Source organism: Rhipicephalus microplus, chromosome 4 (genome assembly GCF_043290135.1).
Source record: "Rhipicephalus microplus isolate Deutch F79 chromosome 4, USDA_Rmic, whole genome shotgun sequence".
Classification (NCBI taxonomy): domain Eukaryota; kingdom Metazoa; phylum Arthropoda; class Arachnida; order Ixodida; family Ixodidae; genus Rhipicephalus; species Rhipicephalus microplus.
Window position 1 is genome coordinate 115,817,417 of NC_134703.1, and position 17,821 is coordinate 115,835,237.

At 44.2% G+C, this 17,821-nt stretch overlaps 1 protein-coding gene across 1 annotated transcript; it reads left to right on the forward strand.

Annotated features, from left to right (window-relative positions):
• The first annotated feature begins 474 nt into the window (after positions 1-474).
• LOC119172838 (chorion peroxidase) lies at positions 475-17,579 on the forward strand. The gene is made up of 12 exons (XM_075893164.1): positions 475-494; positions 1,012-1,211; positions 2,713-2,907; positions 3,813-3,947; positions 4,675-4,776; positions 7,246-7,356; positions 9,265-9,400; positions 10,517-10,726; positions 11,094-11,210; positions 11,493-11,717; positions 15,042-15,211; positions 17,470-17,579. Exons 1-12 carry the CDS (start codon positions 475-477, stop codon positions 17,577-17,579), a joined length of 1,731 nt encoding a protein of 576 aa, XP_075749279.1.
• The last annotated feature ends 242 nt before the right edge of the window (positions 17,580-17,821 follow it).

The window sequence follows — 17,821 nt, forward strand, 5'->3', positions numbered from 1 at the left end:
CACCCCCACACTTAACTGCTGTCACTCATCAACAGTCATATACAAGGTTCTCAACATTTAAAACCTTCAACAATAGCCTCGTTTCAAGACATCACATTCATTTTAAATATGTCGTGAGTGCTTAACACATCGCATATACATGGCTCATTTAATAGCAATGTGATTATCAAAGAAAAAAAAACAGATTATACTGAGCTCACAGCCTCTGAAGGGAATTACTTTTGCTGAATTGATTGATTAGTCTCAATGCTTTCGCATAAAAGTTGAAAATTGTTACCTTGAGAGTCGCGTCATACAGCATTCATTTTAATCTTAAAGAAACCTGCAGGCTCCCTGTTTCCTTATTTTTCAGTAAAGCAGAATGACCCACTGTTGTCGTCAGGCTGCCCATTCGCCCCACATGTGCAAGGCAATGAGCGGTCAAGGAAAAGAGCATTTAGCAACGCAAGACTCACCGCCATCCACGAAGAAGCCATGCGCAAGGTCCTCTGGCGGTGAGTGTGGACCAAGAAGTTTTAGAAAGATACGCACATTGCTGACATAAGTTTAAAGTTGGCCGAGTATGTGACAGTTTTTTTTTAATGTGTGAGGCAGCGCGCAGAATGTGGTTTCATGTTGTTTTCCCCGGAAACAATAATAAATCATGGAAGGTTTCCGCATCAAACTACGAAAAAAAATTCCATCAGTCAAGCATCAGTTGATTGGTGGGTTTAAGTTACCAAACCATGACATGATTATTAAACCATGACATGGGTTTAAGGTACCGAAACCACGCCGCCCGGAAACACAAGTGTCGGGCACGGAGTGGGCAGAGGCAGTGGGGTGTCTGACCGGTTCTGCAGGATCAAATAAAGTTCATTTCACTTCAGCCGCCAGGGCGCAAGTTCTCCTGGCTGCCTGTGCAACAGTAGACACTAGAACGCCAAAATTCTGCTCTGTTTACATATGCTGTGAATTAAACGTATGCGTAAATGCAAATAAATGTAACGCTTATTCTTTCTCATGTTCCAGACTTGGGGAGCATGCTAGGATAGACGAAGAGAAGTTATCGCACATCATCCGAAAGCCCAAAATGGAGCGAAGCGAAGTGTGTGGCTCATGCCCGGTGAAGACACCTACTTTTTGTGATCATCTTCAGCGGCACAGGGAGCCCGACGGCAGCTGCAACAACTTGGAGCATCCGCAATGGGGACAGGCCTACTCATGTGAACGTAGGTTGTTGCCGGCTTCTTACAGCGACGGTGAGCAAAATTTTATTGTTACTGTCTTATTACTCTGCTAAAAATTTTGTATACCTTGCACAACAAGAAAGGCAATCAAGAAACAGGCTGATTATTTCAATTAGAATAGACACAATGACTGTCAACACTTCTGAGAGGGGAGAAAAGAAATAAAAGATGGAAGGGTACCAAACTACCAGAGGAAAATCAGCAGATTTCTGGTCTTTTGCAACGTTGCAGAACCTAGGAACTTGGGCATCAAGTTCTTCTACGCTTAGCTGTGCGTGGTGTAGATGCGTCCAAGGAAGCTGGAATCTTGGGAGTTAAACTAATGCTGAGCATGTAAAAGTTTAAAGCCCTTTTGTGGACAAAACGTTTTTGTTTGGCGCATCTTCACGCAGGTGGCATCCCCGCCATAGCTGGACGAGAGTAAATCATCCAATGGCATTCTGCTCTGAATTATGCCATTATTTACATTCGCTCTCAACTCTCAATGAAAACAAGACAGCGTGTGCGCAATTTTAGACATTTCTCTCTTCCATACTATTTATACTTTAATTCATCCATTCCTCTCCCGCTGGAGGTTAGCGAACCGGACGTGCCAAATAAGGACGATTGATGATTGATTGATATGTGGGGTTTAGCGTCACAAAGCCACCATATGATTATGAGAGACGCTGTAGTGGAGGGCACCGGAAACTTCGACCACCTGGGAATCTTTAATGTGCACCCAAATCTGAGCACACAGGCCTACTGCATTTTAGCCTCCAGCGAAAATGGAGCCGGGATTCGATGCCGTCACTTGAGGGTCAACAGCCGAGTACCTTAGCCACTGGACTAGAACTAAGGACGTGCTGTTAAGGCAGCGGGTCATCCTGACCCGTGACGGGTAACTTTCCTGCATTTGCTTGCTTCTTTCTACATCTGATTTCATAGCTGTCCTGTCTGCCCTTCCCTTTGTTCCTGGTGGTCAGGTTGAATCTTCTGTAGCATTACCAACTATTCGAGAAATACAAATGTGCAGTGCAAGCGGACGCACTTCCCACCAAACACGTGCACAGCGCTCTCTGCATGTTGAGGTTCGTTGCCACAGTGCTAGAGTGCTATAAAAAATAAGAGGCAGGTGGAAAGTTCTCATAGCCTCTTGTTCCATGACACCTCAGAAATACAAGATTACGCCACCTCCGACTCTACATCTACGTCGGATACAGTGCACCACGTATTGTTCACAATACGTGGTGCATGACATTATCATACAGAACATGACGGCGACGGCGAACATTCACATGAAGTGCTCATAATGATAGAAACCATATGCCACGCAGTCATGTTACCATACGGGATGTTGAGTACTTCCAACGTCCATAATGACTAATGAGTAGGTGCGTTAAAAGACTTATTTGTAATCCACTTGCATGGGCTCACACGTGGTGCATCAAGCATGTGCTTCCGCCGCGTACCAGAGTGATGCAATGATGCCTCGTCATTGCAGGCATCAACGAGCCACGGGAGTCTTGCAGTGGTCGACCCTTGCCGAGTGCCCGCTTGGTCTCGTACATGGTGCACACGGAGAAGGACGTACCAGAGTGGAGCGTCAGCCACTTGGGAATGACATTCGGACAGTTCCTTGATCATGACATTGCTTTCACGCCCACGGGAACCTTACCCCCACTGGAAACATTCTTAGGTGCGTATTGCCCGTATACGACGTCCAGAAAAACACGCCTTTGCGCCAATAAACATGTTCCAACATCGACAACATTCTTTAGCACGACAATTTGTAAAACAGAAAGAGGGGTGAGTCAATGAGCATATCACAAGAGTCGTTGGCCAAAAGAAGTTTCTTCACCTAAGATTGGTGTTTCGTTCTGTTTTAAGGAATTTAACGACAACGTGAACTGTTTAGTTGATGTGGGACCTATAAAAAGTGTCTCGTGCCAGACCTGTACTGCGCAGCCATTAGGCTAGTGCAATTGTGCTGGCAGCACACTCCACTACGCGTTTAACATTTCAAATTCAGGGTGGTAGCTCGAGCGACGCGAGTAGAACCTTTTGTTCTCGAGAGCACGCAAGCACCAGAGATCGACCGTACGCCAGCTGCGGCCATTACTGTGCTGCTTAAGTACCTGTCAGTTCAAGCGCACGGATAAACAGAAAGAAAGAGAGGACTTTTCTGTTTATTCGTGTGCTTGAACTGACAGTTATATCATGCATATCCAACTAGCCCAACTTTCTATTCTGTTGCTTAAGTACTACAATCACATATTAGGGCTGCGGATCATCCTGACCCGTGAGTCTTGTTTGCGGTGACTGACTACTGTGCTTGTCGCTATTGCACAGTTTTTAAAGTTGCCTCTTTTTCGAAGCATGGGTTAACCCAACAAAGAGGCTAAATTCAGAACTTACTCTCTCTGAAACACTTAATCTATAGCGGCCAGTACAGTGTGACAATCTGTTGGTTTCTCGCTCGATATTTGTGCACCGCTTGCCTAATCCTAAATTATGTTCAGCTAAACTTTAAGTTTACGACATCTGTGGCCACGTTAGTACCTGAAGTGTTGCTTCACTGCGCGTTATAAATTTTTCGTTTAGGAGCCCGGAACAGCTTCAGCAATGACACTGAGAGCTTGGCCATACCGGTGTTTGGGAACGATCCGTTTTACTCCCAGTTCAATGTGTCATCTTTGCCGTTCACACGTTCCCTACCTTGCTGCCAATGTCCACTGGGTGAGTGCAGCTCTTGGGATTTCATATTGTTCGCCCCTCGTTGGTCGTTAAGATTTATGCCCTCAAATCCAAATTCTATACAATGAAAACTAATTTTAGGAAGGTGTCTTTTTTGATGGTTAAAAGATTTTCTTTGCTCATACATGTGCTGAAACATGACTTATCTCTTTCTTTGACCTCTGTTCTCTTCTTGCTGTGGCTTCCCGCTTTTCGCTTAAAACTTTGGCAATAACATGCCAATTCCAGAAAGATATAACGCTTGATGTATTAGAAATCATCATATGAGCAGAGAAAGCAATATTTTTAGGAGGTCGTGCCATACCAGTACTCAATATGGCGTCAGCGTGGTGCAATAAATTTTGCTGAATTTTCACGTTTATGGACACACTCTCTGCGCAGGTAAAAAAAAAAGCACAGAATAATTACGAGTCACGTATTGCATTTCGCCTTTTCTTTTTTTCCGCTTGAAAATCTTAGGCTTTCGTTTATATTTCTGCTTTCTTTGACTCGCACAACGTTACACATTAGAATGCACCGAACGACCACCACTCGAGTGCGCAAAATCTACTAGTGCACATTTGGAGGAGTTTCACTAAGCGTAAGGTGCAAAAATAAAGAGCGAGCTTTCACAGAAATGGCGTGCATTTCACTAATACTTGAATTTTGTAGCTGTTTGGTTTGAAAGATACGCCTCCGATCTACTGCGGACGCGTTCCATTCCTCACAGGACCGAGAGAACAAATGAACTCTAGGACATCGTTCATCGACGCCTCGCATATCTATGGCACCAACGAGGACATCACGAACAGCCTTCGCTCATTCGTTCGAGGTATGTTTGGCTGAAGTGGTTTAGTAAATTTACGTTATCAAGGTAATTGAAAATCCTTCGGGTGACTATACTTATTCCTGAATTCGGTGTCTGGTGGTGGTACTCACACGTCAGTGTTGATGCTCGCTTGTGTATTCTAAGCGTTAACTGTGCTGCGCGCACAGCCGAAGCGTATATCGGATGCCGTGAGGGCAGAACCGTGTGGTGAAGGTCTGAATCACCAGGAGGTGCAACAAGCCCAGCTTCTCACAAGATTTCAACTATGTTAATCAACTATTATTCAATAACTACTATGAGAGATAACTGACCTTTTGGTCAGGTTATTTTGGATACGATATGTGTCCAATATAACAGTTAAATTGAGTTAGGACCATATATTTCTATTTGTTACAAAGATCTCTAGATATTTGTGAAACCAGATGTACGTTCTCGACGGAATACGCTAGTAAGAAATACAAGAGTATCACTCAATGATCGCACCCCTGATAAAATAGCATATATAATTATGCTGCCCACCGAAAAACTTGAACTGCTTGACAGCATTTCCGGGCAGATAGCAGATAACCGTTATTTGCGCACTCAGTATTACCACACAGAGATAAAAATGACAACAAAGCCAAGAATAATGGAAGACAAAAGCAAGATATCATTGAAAACCCGTCATAGCTACATAGAAGAACTAAGGTCCGTGAGGTGACATATGTTCAAGTAATTTTTGAAGCTAACTGAAATTCAACTTCAATATAATAAGGGAATACAGCGAAACTCAGAGATCGACAGCCTAACGAATATGTTATACAAGCTGATTCGTTTACTATATCACGCAAAAGAGCTAAGATATCTATTCCGTTATTTATACCTCAAGCATAAGGTTGGTATGTACTGTTGGGACTCCGGGTCCTGCCGGTCTCGTTTTCGGTAGCTGGCCCCGTAGCAGGATCCATCGTCCGACAAGTCAGTGAGAAGAAGCGCCCGAACGAACGACAGAGATTTATTTACATGTTGAGAAGTGGTCAACTGATCCAAAGAGAGAAGAGAGAGATACAAAACGTCTTCGGCATTTTATAGCGCCGCGTTGCCAACACTGGGCGCATTGTCCGCATCGTCAGCCAATACGGTGGCCCCGGCACCTCGGCCACGAGGGAGGGGAAATACACCTCACAACACATGGAGAGGCACAACCTAACACGACGCCCAAATATGGTCACGACGCCCTAAAAAATGCCCAAACATGGTCACGAACGCACAGCAGATTCCGGAATTCTCTCGGCGAGAGGGAGGAGCCTGAATGGGGAGGTGGGGGTCGACGACACAGTCGGTCAAGAACCGGTTCTCCCCGCAACTCCTCTTGCTTGGTTCCCTAGCGCAAAACCAGTGCGTTGACCTTTGCTTTCGCTTGGCTGCAAGGCCGTCTCAGGTGCAGGCTATCCCGGGAATGCGTCGACGATCTCCCAAAGGGGTTCGCAAACCTTCGGAGAATCCCAACGCTGGGGCCGGTCTTAACAGTACACATTCCTTAAAAATAATGGGGTCTAATTATTTTTCCATGACACCCCCTAGGAGAAGACGATCAGAACAACTAATTTATACAGATATGAAGACATTACCAGGCGGGGTTGGTCGCAAATCACTCGCAGCTAGCAACCTTCGTGAGAATTGTGCTTATGATAGCTAGAAAGGTACACAGTAACCATGACGTAGTTTCCGCATTCTGGACCTTTTCACTAAGTAAAGAGCGTTTGACCGAGCTGAGTGTATGAATTCCAAGCAACTTGCGCTGACAAAGTTTGTCTTCTGCACGAAATATGACACACAAGTGGCGGGTATATCATCCTATATGTTTTTGTTTAAGCTCACCATTTTCTAAAAGAAATTATGCTGCTAGTGGAGCTATAATGTCATCTCTCTTTATGTCTCACTATCTTTCTTCCTCTCGTTATTGTGTTTCTTCATAAACAGCAATGCTGGATGGACAACCTTGCACAAAGTCACACAATTTTTACTTTGTTAAATTGTAAATTTGTTAAATAGCCTGTATACAATGGACACCCGAACTGTAAATTATATTACAAGTCTACTATACTGCTTGAATAAAACTTCTTTCTATAAACTTAGAAAAAAAAATGTAAACGCCAAAAGTAAAAAAAAAAGTATACATCAGGAAAGGGACTTGATAGTTCAGTGTGAAGGAGTAAGGCTTCGTCTTCTTGCGTAACGTTGCATAATATTACAATATTTACCAGCATAAAATCGGAGAAGCAGAATGATAAGGGAAGCGTGACGAACGTTATTAATCACCGTGTTGATGATAAAACGCAGTTTTAGCCACAGGCTGTGCAAAAGTCAGTGAGCTCATTTAGAAAAAATAGAAAATCATTATTGCAATTGTTATCCCATCGTTAGCCTGTTGGAATTGCTCCCCGGTCGTCTAACTCATTCGATGATCTTTCTATATCTATCATCTTCAAGGATTGCTGAAATATCGAGAGGTAGAGGGCTCTGTCAGATTGCCCCCGAGTCTGCAACCTAGGAACGACAGATGCAGTCGTCCAAGTGAAGGCAAGATCTGCTTCAAGACTGGTACGTAGGAAATTAATCAATGCTGCTGATTTAAAGCTGTACTCATGATTGATATGTGGAGTTTAATGCACCAAAACCAAGATATGGTTATGAGAGACGCCATAGTGGTGGGCTCCGGAAATTTCGACCACCTGGGGTTCTTTAACGTGCACCGAAATATGAGCGCAGGGGCCTACAACATTTCCGCCTCCATCGGAAATGCAGCCGCCGCCGCCGCCGCCGGGATTCGATCCCGCGACCTGCGGGTCAGCAGCCAAGTACCTTAGCCACTGGACCACCACGGCTGGGCTAAAGCTGTACTAAAGATCATCAATTCGATATAGGATGCTGTCATTACATTTCTTGTTTATCTTGCACGTGTTTAAGAAAGCACGAAACAAACTAAACAACAGCTTGGGAGATAAATACTTTGCTGTATACGAACGATTCACCAAGTTTAGAATATAATATTTATATTTAACTTAACAGGTAAATTAGTAGGCTTTCATGGGTCTGCCACGTGTTCGTCACTTGATGGATACGGTTAGTATTACGATTAGATAGAAGAAGGTTACACCTCGAGATTCTTCATATATATTCAGGAGTTGCTTTTCGAGAATGTCTTTCAACGAGTACGTTAATAAACGTAACGAGCGGTTGCCAAAGGAATTATAAGATAATCAAAAATAGATTAAATTTTGAATTTTAGTATTGAAGTTTTTTTTTCCTAGTGAATCATAGAAACAACAACTTGCCTTAAAGATGGGGTTACAGCACATAAACAAATACTTTGTCATCATCCCGTACATGATGAGCAGTCATGATGAAGAAACAAAGCGTCTGATTATGCCTAGCACAACAAGTATATTTAAAATTTTCTACATTATTTTCACTAGTGTGGGTAGGACTTGCTGATCCTTTCATTTAATTTAGTTCTGTATGGGTAGAGTTCGTTATATTCTATACTATATTTGTTTGTCACCTACACCCTTGTAATAATGTCTGCCCGGCGCATGCACTTATTATTCCAAAGAGCAAGAAAAAAAATGACAGAAGAATATTGCAAAAGAAGAGTTTTTAGTGATAAATTCTCGGTTCAACGATTCGCTGCAACCGTCTCGAGGTTGTACTTTGAGACTTCTCACGCATAAATGTGTCACAGCACCATTGAAAGTAGATGTCTTGACTGTCGTCTATGAGTGCTATATTCTGTGAGTGCGGAGTTTAAAAAAAAGACCATGTTCCGAAAATTCAACAAGGGTCAAAGGAACAACGATCACTGATATGAATCTCATCTAATATTTAGTTATGTTCGCAAAAACAGGGTTTTAAAACTTAAAAAAAACTTTACAACTTTGTTGGATTGTTCCGCATCTCCTAAATAGGGCAATAAATCATTTTAACAACCATTTAAGCTTCATTCGCCACGAAATGTAGATTCCATGGTGTCATATTTATGATGTGGTTACGTGGAATCCAAACGCAGTGACGTTCTGATGGTTGCTTGCACTTAGCTGTTCTTTGTTATCCAAAACAACGCAGGAAGTAGCAACAAAGCGAATGCCCTTGAGCGAAAATGAGTTCCGAGACAAGGGGTTATTCTAGGAAATTATTTAAGACACTATAAACTTTGTCAGTGTTTCTTGCAAGGCTTCGAAATGAAATAAATAAATAACAAAAATATATATATATATATTTATAAGTTCAACTTGGGTCTTTGTTTAAGAACACCACATTTAGTGCACATTGATGCCATACGCGGCAATTCTCGGTCATCTCGAAGGTGATGATGCGGTTTTAACCAAAGCATGCATGCTTTCTCTCAAGACAACCTCTTTTTATTTACACTCATGTCACAATTTGTTTAGCATGTGGCTTTTCAAGTAGTTAATGAAAATACGTTAAGAGAATGGTTAACTTCATTCGCAGGTGATTTCCGGAGCAACCAAAATCCAGGTCTCATGTCTCTGCATACCTTATTTCTCAAGGATCACAACAGGATCGCTAACACGCTGGCTAGAAATAATCCTAGCTGGAATGACGAGAGCATTTTTCAAGTAACGAAGTAAGTGCGCCTGTGTGCATTCTTAATAGGAAGCAAATAAATAAATAAAAATGTTATCCTAATGAAAATGATGTGATGCGATGAAGATGGATAAAGAAACCCGTCACGGTTGCCTAGTTGTGGGTCGCGACTAGTTTTGGGACGTCTCTCTCTGTCTTTCTTTCTCTCTATGTCTTCACAAAAAAAGCGGAATCACTGGAGGAATATATGTTTCTCCGTTGGACAAAAATAATGGCACCAACCGACAATGCAGTGAAGGAAAGCATAAGAGATATTATATGTGTTTCTTTAACATGCAGAGAAATGATCTTCACGCAAATTGAAAGGCAATAAAGGGGACAAAACATCACCTTTTTGGTCAATATTATCTGAGCTCACATCATTGCAATTACGCGTCCAATGCTCTATCGATTCCGCGTCGCATGGAGTATTCCCACAGATAGAAAAGGTTACTTTTCGTTGAATTTGATTGATTCAAATTTTCGCAAGAACCATCGTACTACTGTTAAAATAAAAAAAATATTGCACCCTATAGCCTTTTTTATTGAATATCTGCTGATCTTATTAGTTGTGGCTTATGATTTCTCGTCGCACGAAAACAAAAAGGTATTGCTCAAAAGACGACAAAATTTGTAAAACCAACCTGACACGTCTCCCGAGTAATGACCGAAGAGGGGACGCATTCGAAAACTCAGGGGCGGCGCCAGGATGTTTTTACTGGGGGGGGGGGGGCAACCACGAAAAGTGAGTTCCTCCGGGGGGGCAAGCTAGCTCTGCTCCTACTAGGTTTTCAATATATGCTTCCGGGCACTTGGGTGGGCATAGGGGGGGCAGGCGAAAATTTTGGGGGGGCTCCAGCCCACCCTTGCCCCCCCCCCCTGGCGCCGCCCCTGCGAAAACTGCGGTTGAAGTGTTCCAGTCACTCACATGGGCCAACATTTCAAGCGGGCCACATCATGTCGTGCGCTGAGTAACCTTGAAGACGTTCATTCAGAGAACGCGAAATGATTTAAGCTTACGATGCATTCCTTAGGTTCGGAAACGGATGGTGTTACATCTTTTTCGCGAATGTTAGATATAAACTTTACGCACTTCTTTCTTCATATTTTTTTGCAGAAGGATCCTTGAATCTCGGTTTCAACACATCGTATTCAACGAATGGCTGCCGGTCATACTTGGGGGCACGGCCATGACCCGTTACAACCTTAGGCCACTCGGGGAAGGATACACCAAGTACAACGCACGTGTGGATCCAACCATTGTCAACGAATTCAGCTCGGCTGCCTTTCGATTCGGTCACTCAAACGTACAAGGCCTCTTCAGCTTGTGAGCACGCCATCATTGATGCTAGCTTAACTTAAGAGTGTGGCTGTTTGGGCTAGTTAGTATGACATGACGGTAGTTATAGTGCGAGAAATGAGCGACGACAATATCAGTCAAACCGTCTCCCGAGTACTGGCTGAAGAGGGTACGCAAGTCTCCTTGTCTCTTTAACGTCGTTCTGTTCTTGGGCTATAACTATCGGCTTCTTTAACATTGTCTTTGTTACGCTGGATGTCGTATTGCTCGCGCGAAGTTTCTCCGGGGGAGTGAAGATTCGCTGAAGTCTCTGGAACGTGTGTTTATTAATTAGCTCTCTTCAAGGACATCTGTGCCCTGAAGAGTGATACAGTTTCTCATGTTTGAAATGCAGGCTTCGCTCGAACGGCACACAGTGGGGCGCGACCCCGCTAAAGGATGTTTATTTCCAACCGTTTGACTTCTACCTGAAGGAAGACTGCACTTTGCGCGGACTCGTGGGAGAGCCATGGCAAGCTACTGATAGGTAGCGGTGCTTTTATTTCGAATGCCATACATTTTCATGCAATATGAAGTAAACTTTTTTATTGCGAAGCCACACAAGGACTAATAGGAAGAGACTCAACAGGAGCGTTTACGTTTCGCACGTGTTGCCGCCTTCGTTGAGTCATGTTTGATTCGATGTGGTTGCAGGCTCAAGTTGAACCAAAATACCCTTCTTCAATGAAGTGTTCCCTGCTGTTTTATCTACCATCACCAGAACGTGACAACATGTACGTAACGTGACCCACAGGTACGGCGATAAGGCGGTCACGAACTACCTGCACCGGCAGGCAGACAAGCCCTTCGGACAGGACCTCTTCGCTATCGACATTCAAAGGGGTCGGGACCATGGAATCAGGCCGTACGTGGACTACGCCCACTTGTGTCATAACGTCACCGTCAAGAGCTTCGAGGATCTCGTTGGCCACAACCTGATGCCGAGAGACACCGTTCGCCTGTACTCGGAGATTTACGAGTAAGTTTTCCTGTCGTGGAGTCGCAGTGGAACTTAGTTGAAACAGATGTAGCGTGTTAGATGACGTGATCATTCCTTTACCGAAATAAATAAATTATTGTGCAAACCAAACGCGTGTATTTGTAAGGTATTCGAAACGCCCGGGGTTCAATGCGCATATCGAAACACTGTTAGTTTTTTTTCGTCAATACTCTACTAGTGATTTTTGACTAAATTACCTAGAAGTGACGTTCGACGTACCGACAAAACATTATATCAGTATTTATGGATTACAAGGAGTCTCCGGATCAGCCGGCTCGACACATATTCAGTGGTCCTGTTGGTCTTATGGTTAGGATACTATTCCTATGTTTCTATTATTTGATCTGGATATACCGAAAAAAAAATGAACACACAAAGGATTTAGGGAGGGAAACAGGCTGACAACTGCCACCTAAAGGGGCACAGCACCTGCCTGCTTCTTCGGGAACAGAAAACACCGAGGAAAGAAAGGTAGGAGGAAAGAAAACTAAAGAACGCACAGACGTTAACACAAATAAGTAGTCACGCAAAAAAAAAAAAGCCGATAAACGCAGGTCCGAACCAGTTTTGTTGAAAGAAGACATTAGGGCTCTGTGGGCCTGGTGGTCACACCGAGCACCACATCCTCGCGGAAACGGGCAATCTTCTACAGCTTCTAGGGGTTGGCTAATCTGTATGCATAAAATTCCCGTGATGCGTAATTTACGATAGCTGTTTGCTGAGCACGAGGTGTGATGATGGGACTCGGGGCATGTAAGGCGCGAAAAAGGCCCTTTGGACTCACGACAGCTGCGATTGCGGGAGTCACAGAGATTGCCTTGCACGTGGATGAAGTTGCTTTAAACCACAGTGAAGGTGATCTCTGTGGCAATTATCGTGTGGCAGCACTGGCTGATGTTAGGTGAGTTAGGTGAGTGTTAGGGTGTTAGGTGAGTTATTAAGTCCTTTTCATAATTTTCAAGTGCGCTTCTATGCCTACACATTTGCCCAAATAATGGCGACTTCTGTCATGCTTTAAGCGGAGACGCCGTACTATAGAAGAACGCGTTGGGGCTCGTATACTAAGCATCTTTATATCGAGAAAGTCGACTCTACATTTTTCGCGTCAGAGTGCAAGCAATCCGCGCTTGAACAGGCTGTTTGCAGTAAGTTAGATTTGCCGCCATTGGTTGTTCATACTGCATAGCAGAAAAGCTAGCTTTACAATTTTGAAAAGGGTTTATGCTGCTCGTCAAAGTGTCAGTTCGCTCATAACGATGACTCGATGATCTGACACGTTTAGCTCATATTTAAACAGGGGGCTGTGCAAGATAGCTCGAGTGCTTTGTCAAACTATCATATAGTTACGATGCATTGAGAACTAAAATAAACTTAGGGGTCTCTGAAGATGACAAAACAACTAACCCAGCGTGGCCAGATTCTCCTCCGATTGGCAGTTGTCTACACTATGCAGAAGAGCATGTCTATCAAGGTTTCTTAGCCATAAAAGACGCTGTTCAAGATAACGAAATTTAGAGAAAAATTAATGTCGGTGTATGAGAGTGCTGGCGGCGAACTTGAAAGGCCAACCCCGGTGATTTTTCGACCATGTCAAGGTAACAGAGTTTCCAGGTTTCTGAGACACTCTTGTCACGAGCCCAATAGCTGAATTGCTCAGGAAATTTGAAAAAAAGTTTAGTAAGCAAAAAAAGTGCAATGCCGAAATTGAAACTCAATGGGGTGGCCTGTCTGCGTATGACGTACTATTTGGTAATAACCACAGGCCGTATACTGGTCCCGCTGGTGCGCAGTATGAAAACTGTGAAATCCAGACCAGCGAAGCACCGGCCAAACACCACAGAGGATGGGAGAAAGCTTCCTCGTGCTATACCTATGCCAAACACCGCCGCCGTCACCTCGTGGTGAGCACAATAAACGTTGTAGCGGCCTAAGTACCGATGCCATCGGTGGCGTCACTTCTGTTGACATGCCAAACATTACGTCACATAGACAGTGTTGCCAATAATTCTGGGGAGTGAGGTGAGCTTTTCGAGGCAATTCTCGAAATTCATTTGCAAACAATCAGCACATCTCTCAAGCCTGTAATTTGGCATAAATGACAGAAATGTGCGAAGGAACGTACCTAGCGAATTTAATTGAGATTCATTGACCTCGAAAAATCACCGCAAGGAAGGTAGGAAAATAGAGGGAAAAGAGCGGCAGGGAGGTTCACCAGCCTATAGGCAGCCGGTTTGCTACCCTGCGCATGGGAGAGGGATGGGGGAGATGAAAGATAGTGAGCAGAGAGGGAAGAGAGAAAAAACACAGCACATTCGGCAGCACACGTGCGCACACTCAGTCAGACCGGAGCTGGCCTTTAACAAATGCAGGTACTTAAAAGCCAAAGTGCCCAATCAGTGTGTTTCACAAATGACACAGGGGACAAAAACTAGGGCAGAAGGCAAGAAGCAAAACGAATACAGAGGGGATCAGTGTGAAAACAGGGGATGGTCGCTATTATATCCGGCATTCGAAGAGAGACTTGTCGCCAAGCGGGCATCCTAGTGTGTGGGACAGATAAATGACGGAAAAATAGAGCAGCAGAATGGATTCCAAAAGATTGCACGCACCGCCACCTACGATGGAATGTTAGTTGGGTTATGAAGTGAGAAATCTTGCAGGTGTAAATTGTATTCGCCTCGCAGAAGATGTGGCGAATCAATAGAAAGGTATTGGGTCGGTTTTCATCCTATAGTGACACAAAAAGCAGATCAATAATGTGACGATCACTCCGCAGCTTATCTTTGATATATGCATAACCAAACGAATTGAACAGGCACTTAGGCCGAGTTAAGCACAGTGGTCATTAATTGTCGTTTCAACTCCATAGTGTAGTAATTGTGATGTAGGACAAAGCTAAGTTTTCGTTATTATACACTACAGAGAAACCCAGCAATTAATGTTCACTATGTTTCTATTCGCTTAACTTTCTGCTGGATACATTCGACTCTGTCTGACAAAGAAAGAAAACTTTTGAAGAAAAAAAGCCCCGTTTTCCCTTCACGCGTGCATATATAGCCCATGTCTCATGCGATTCACAAATACGAAACTCGTGTGTATTCCACCTAAGTCTTCAACTACTGCATCACGGTCTCTTTACAGGCATGTTTAGAGCTACGTTACAACCACATACTTGACACAGGGTAACCACAGTCGGCTCACTGTCATGTGTGCGACAGATATCGGGTAGAACTCGCATTCGACGTTGACGAATGCGAGTGCATCGATGCATTTGTCAGGCCTTCGTCATGAACACTGACGCAGGGATGTTCGGGACATCGACTTCTTCTCGGCCGGCCTCAACGAGCACCCGCTTCGGGGAGCGATGATCGGACCCACATTCCTCTGCGTGGTGGCCGACATAATCGCCAGGTTGAAATGGGGGGACCGCTACTACTACGAGCACGGCGGGCAGGCTGGATCGTTCACGCCAGGTAAGTCACTACCCCATTCGAACTTAGAAGTGTGGCAGCTTGGGCTAGTTGGTATGGCATGACGATAGTTATAGCGCCAGAACAGAACGACGACACAGTGTCCTTCTTGTCTCTGTGTCGTCGTTTTGTTCTCGCGCTATAACTATCGTCATCCCATTCCAGCCTTCCGCTTGAGGGACGACAAAATCGCGTGTTTTAGCCTCGGGGTTCACGTATGCTTCACTATACGGAGTACAATTAAAACTCAACGAAACGAAGCCCGATTTAACGAAGTTCCCCATTTAACGAATAAATTGTCATTCCGCGGCAAATACCTACAGTGATCATCATTGTGGTCCTAAATCCGATTTAACGAACAATTTTGGCCACCAAACCACACTTGCAGGAGTTTCTCCTGAAACAACTAACTGAAAAAGCGATGATTTATTTCCAATTATCACCGTGGCGGATAAGTTTCCTTGGATGCGTTTCCACGTTATCGCTCTGATGAAAATTGCGCGCCTTAATTCCAGGCCCAGCTTTACTTTCACCAGGCTGACGTCGCACCAGTGGACCGAATAACGGATGCAACAGTTGGTATTGTTCTTAGGTACCTGATGGTGCTAAATGTGCTGATGAGCATCGGTTATTTCATGGTTTATGTGACAGATAATCAATTAGCATTTCCTCGCATCTTTCTCGTGGGAACCACACGCAATATCACAGCATTCTTTCTATGCGTTATCGCACTATGATAGCCTGTCATAGCTTCACGCTCCCTTGATAGTCTGGCCGGCATCGCACGGACATGGTGGTCGTTAAGGTGGTGGCCGCCCTCGGACTGTGGACCTTTCAGACGGGCAGGTGCGTCTTGCTGCCAAAAACGGTGCTGTCCGCGGTGTTCAGGTTACAATTTTGAAGTTTGAGGGACCAAGTAATCGTTTCCTTGATCGTACGAAACTCCCTGTTTAACGGAAGCAGTGGAGCGTGGTCATCCCTTCGTTAAATAGAGCTTCAACTGTCCTATGTAATGTCTAGAAGAGCTGCAAAGCGTACACTCCTTTACACAGACCGAGAAAAACTGAGCTGCTTAGTAGAGCTTTGCTAAATTTTGAAATTGTTGAAATAATTGTCATAGAGGTAGCGTTAGGCGAAGCGAGGCATCACGGTGCCAATATTTGTTACTCATACGGCAGATGGACCGTAAAAATACTTCACGCTGTCTTGAGCAACAGCAGCAAATAAGTATACATCGGTGTATTGAAGTATATCAGCATTGGCTTCAAACTGACGAAAAAAGATAGCAATGGGAAAAATATTAGCCACTTTTATAGTGAAAAAGAAAAATAAGCGCTACATTTAGCAGTGAAGTCGACCGGTTAGTGACACTAAGGCGATGTGTTTTCCCGATAGTTAGGCTAATACGCTTCAGCTGTACGTAGGGATACTTATAAAGACGATAGTCTTTCTTGGGGACCTTCGACGCCAAAAATTTGGTTTGTCTGTATCTTTGTCTGTTTGTGTGCGGTAACGATCTCCCTAAAGGCACCAAACGATAACTCGAACGGCTAACCCCATCCACAACGCCCACCTATATTAAGTTTCAGCGTTCATACTTGTGCGATTCTAAATTAAAAAAAAGAAACAATTATTGCGCATATCTAAGGTACCATTACAACAAGCCGATGTTTTGTATGTGCCTTTATACTAAATAAGGCACACAAAAGTAATTCTGAGGACCGTAGCGTTTATCTTGCTGCGCTGACAGTGCAACGCGTTGCACAAAAAGGGAAGAGTTTCCAACTCTTTGCTAAGACGACACTGTGGTGGCACCTGCCCGTCGCTTTGCGTTCTACACCTTATCACATCCGAGACAGGCGCGCATCTTTCTCCGCGGGCGCACACGCCTTCGTTTTCGAAGATAACTGCCAGATGGCGCTCGTGTGTCACGTGCCTCGATGCGCTCGTTCGCCTCCGCTACACGCTCGAGGCGCTCTAACGCAGCGCCTCCAGAATGCCATTCAAAGATCTTCTTGCGCAGAACAACAAACGTTTTGTTCACTCTCTCCAGACGCAAGACTATCGTCTTTGGACGACATTTGCAGTGAAACTTGCAGATTCCAGGGCCAAAATTTTTCAAGCTTCTTTCAACCGAAGCTTTCATTGAAGATTACCAACCTGCCACACTTTCATTGAAGATCAATCACCGGAGCAATCAAACGAATGAATGAGATAAGCGCAGCTAATCTACTTCTCTGCATTCTCACTTTTTTCTGCAGAACAATTACGGACGATAAGGGAGACGACCCTCGCCAAGATTATCTGCGAGAACAGTAGAGTTGGCGTGACTGTCCAGCGAAACGTCTTCCGAACGCTCAAATCGGGGTGAGTAATGCCCAACGTCTGTTTACATGTCCTTCTAAGGTAAATGACATGTTGGCCAAATTGGTCGGAAGGCTAAGTGATTCGTGGGCACATTTTATACGCACACGGCCAGTGATCTTGCATTGGTGCACCGTTCACAAAAGAACAAAAATATTTCGAAAGCCCGACAGCTTGTGGTGGTACATACAACAAAAGATATTTATGTGCAGTCTTGCCACCGCTGGCAATGTTGGGTCAAAGTGGCTT

Excerpts from the sequence above, each read along its gene's own strand:
- LOC119172838 (XM_075893164.1), top strand. The coding sequence starts at position 475 with ATGCGCAAGGTCCTCTGGCG. Across the intron at positions 495-1,011 it reads ATGCGCAAGGTCCTCTGGCG|ACTTGGGGAGCATGCTAGGA; the intron begins GTGAGTGTGGAC and ends CTCATGTTCCAG. Across the intron at positions 4,777-7,245 it reads CCTTCGCTCATTCGTTCGAG|GATTGCTGAAATATCGAGAG; the intron begins GTATGTTTGGCT and ends ATCATCTTCAAG.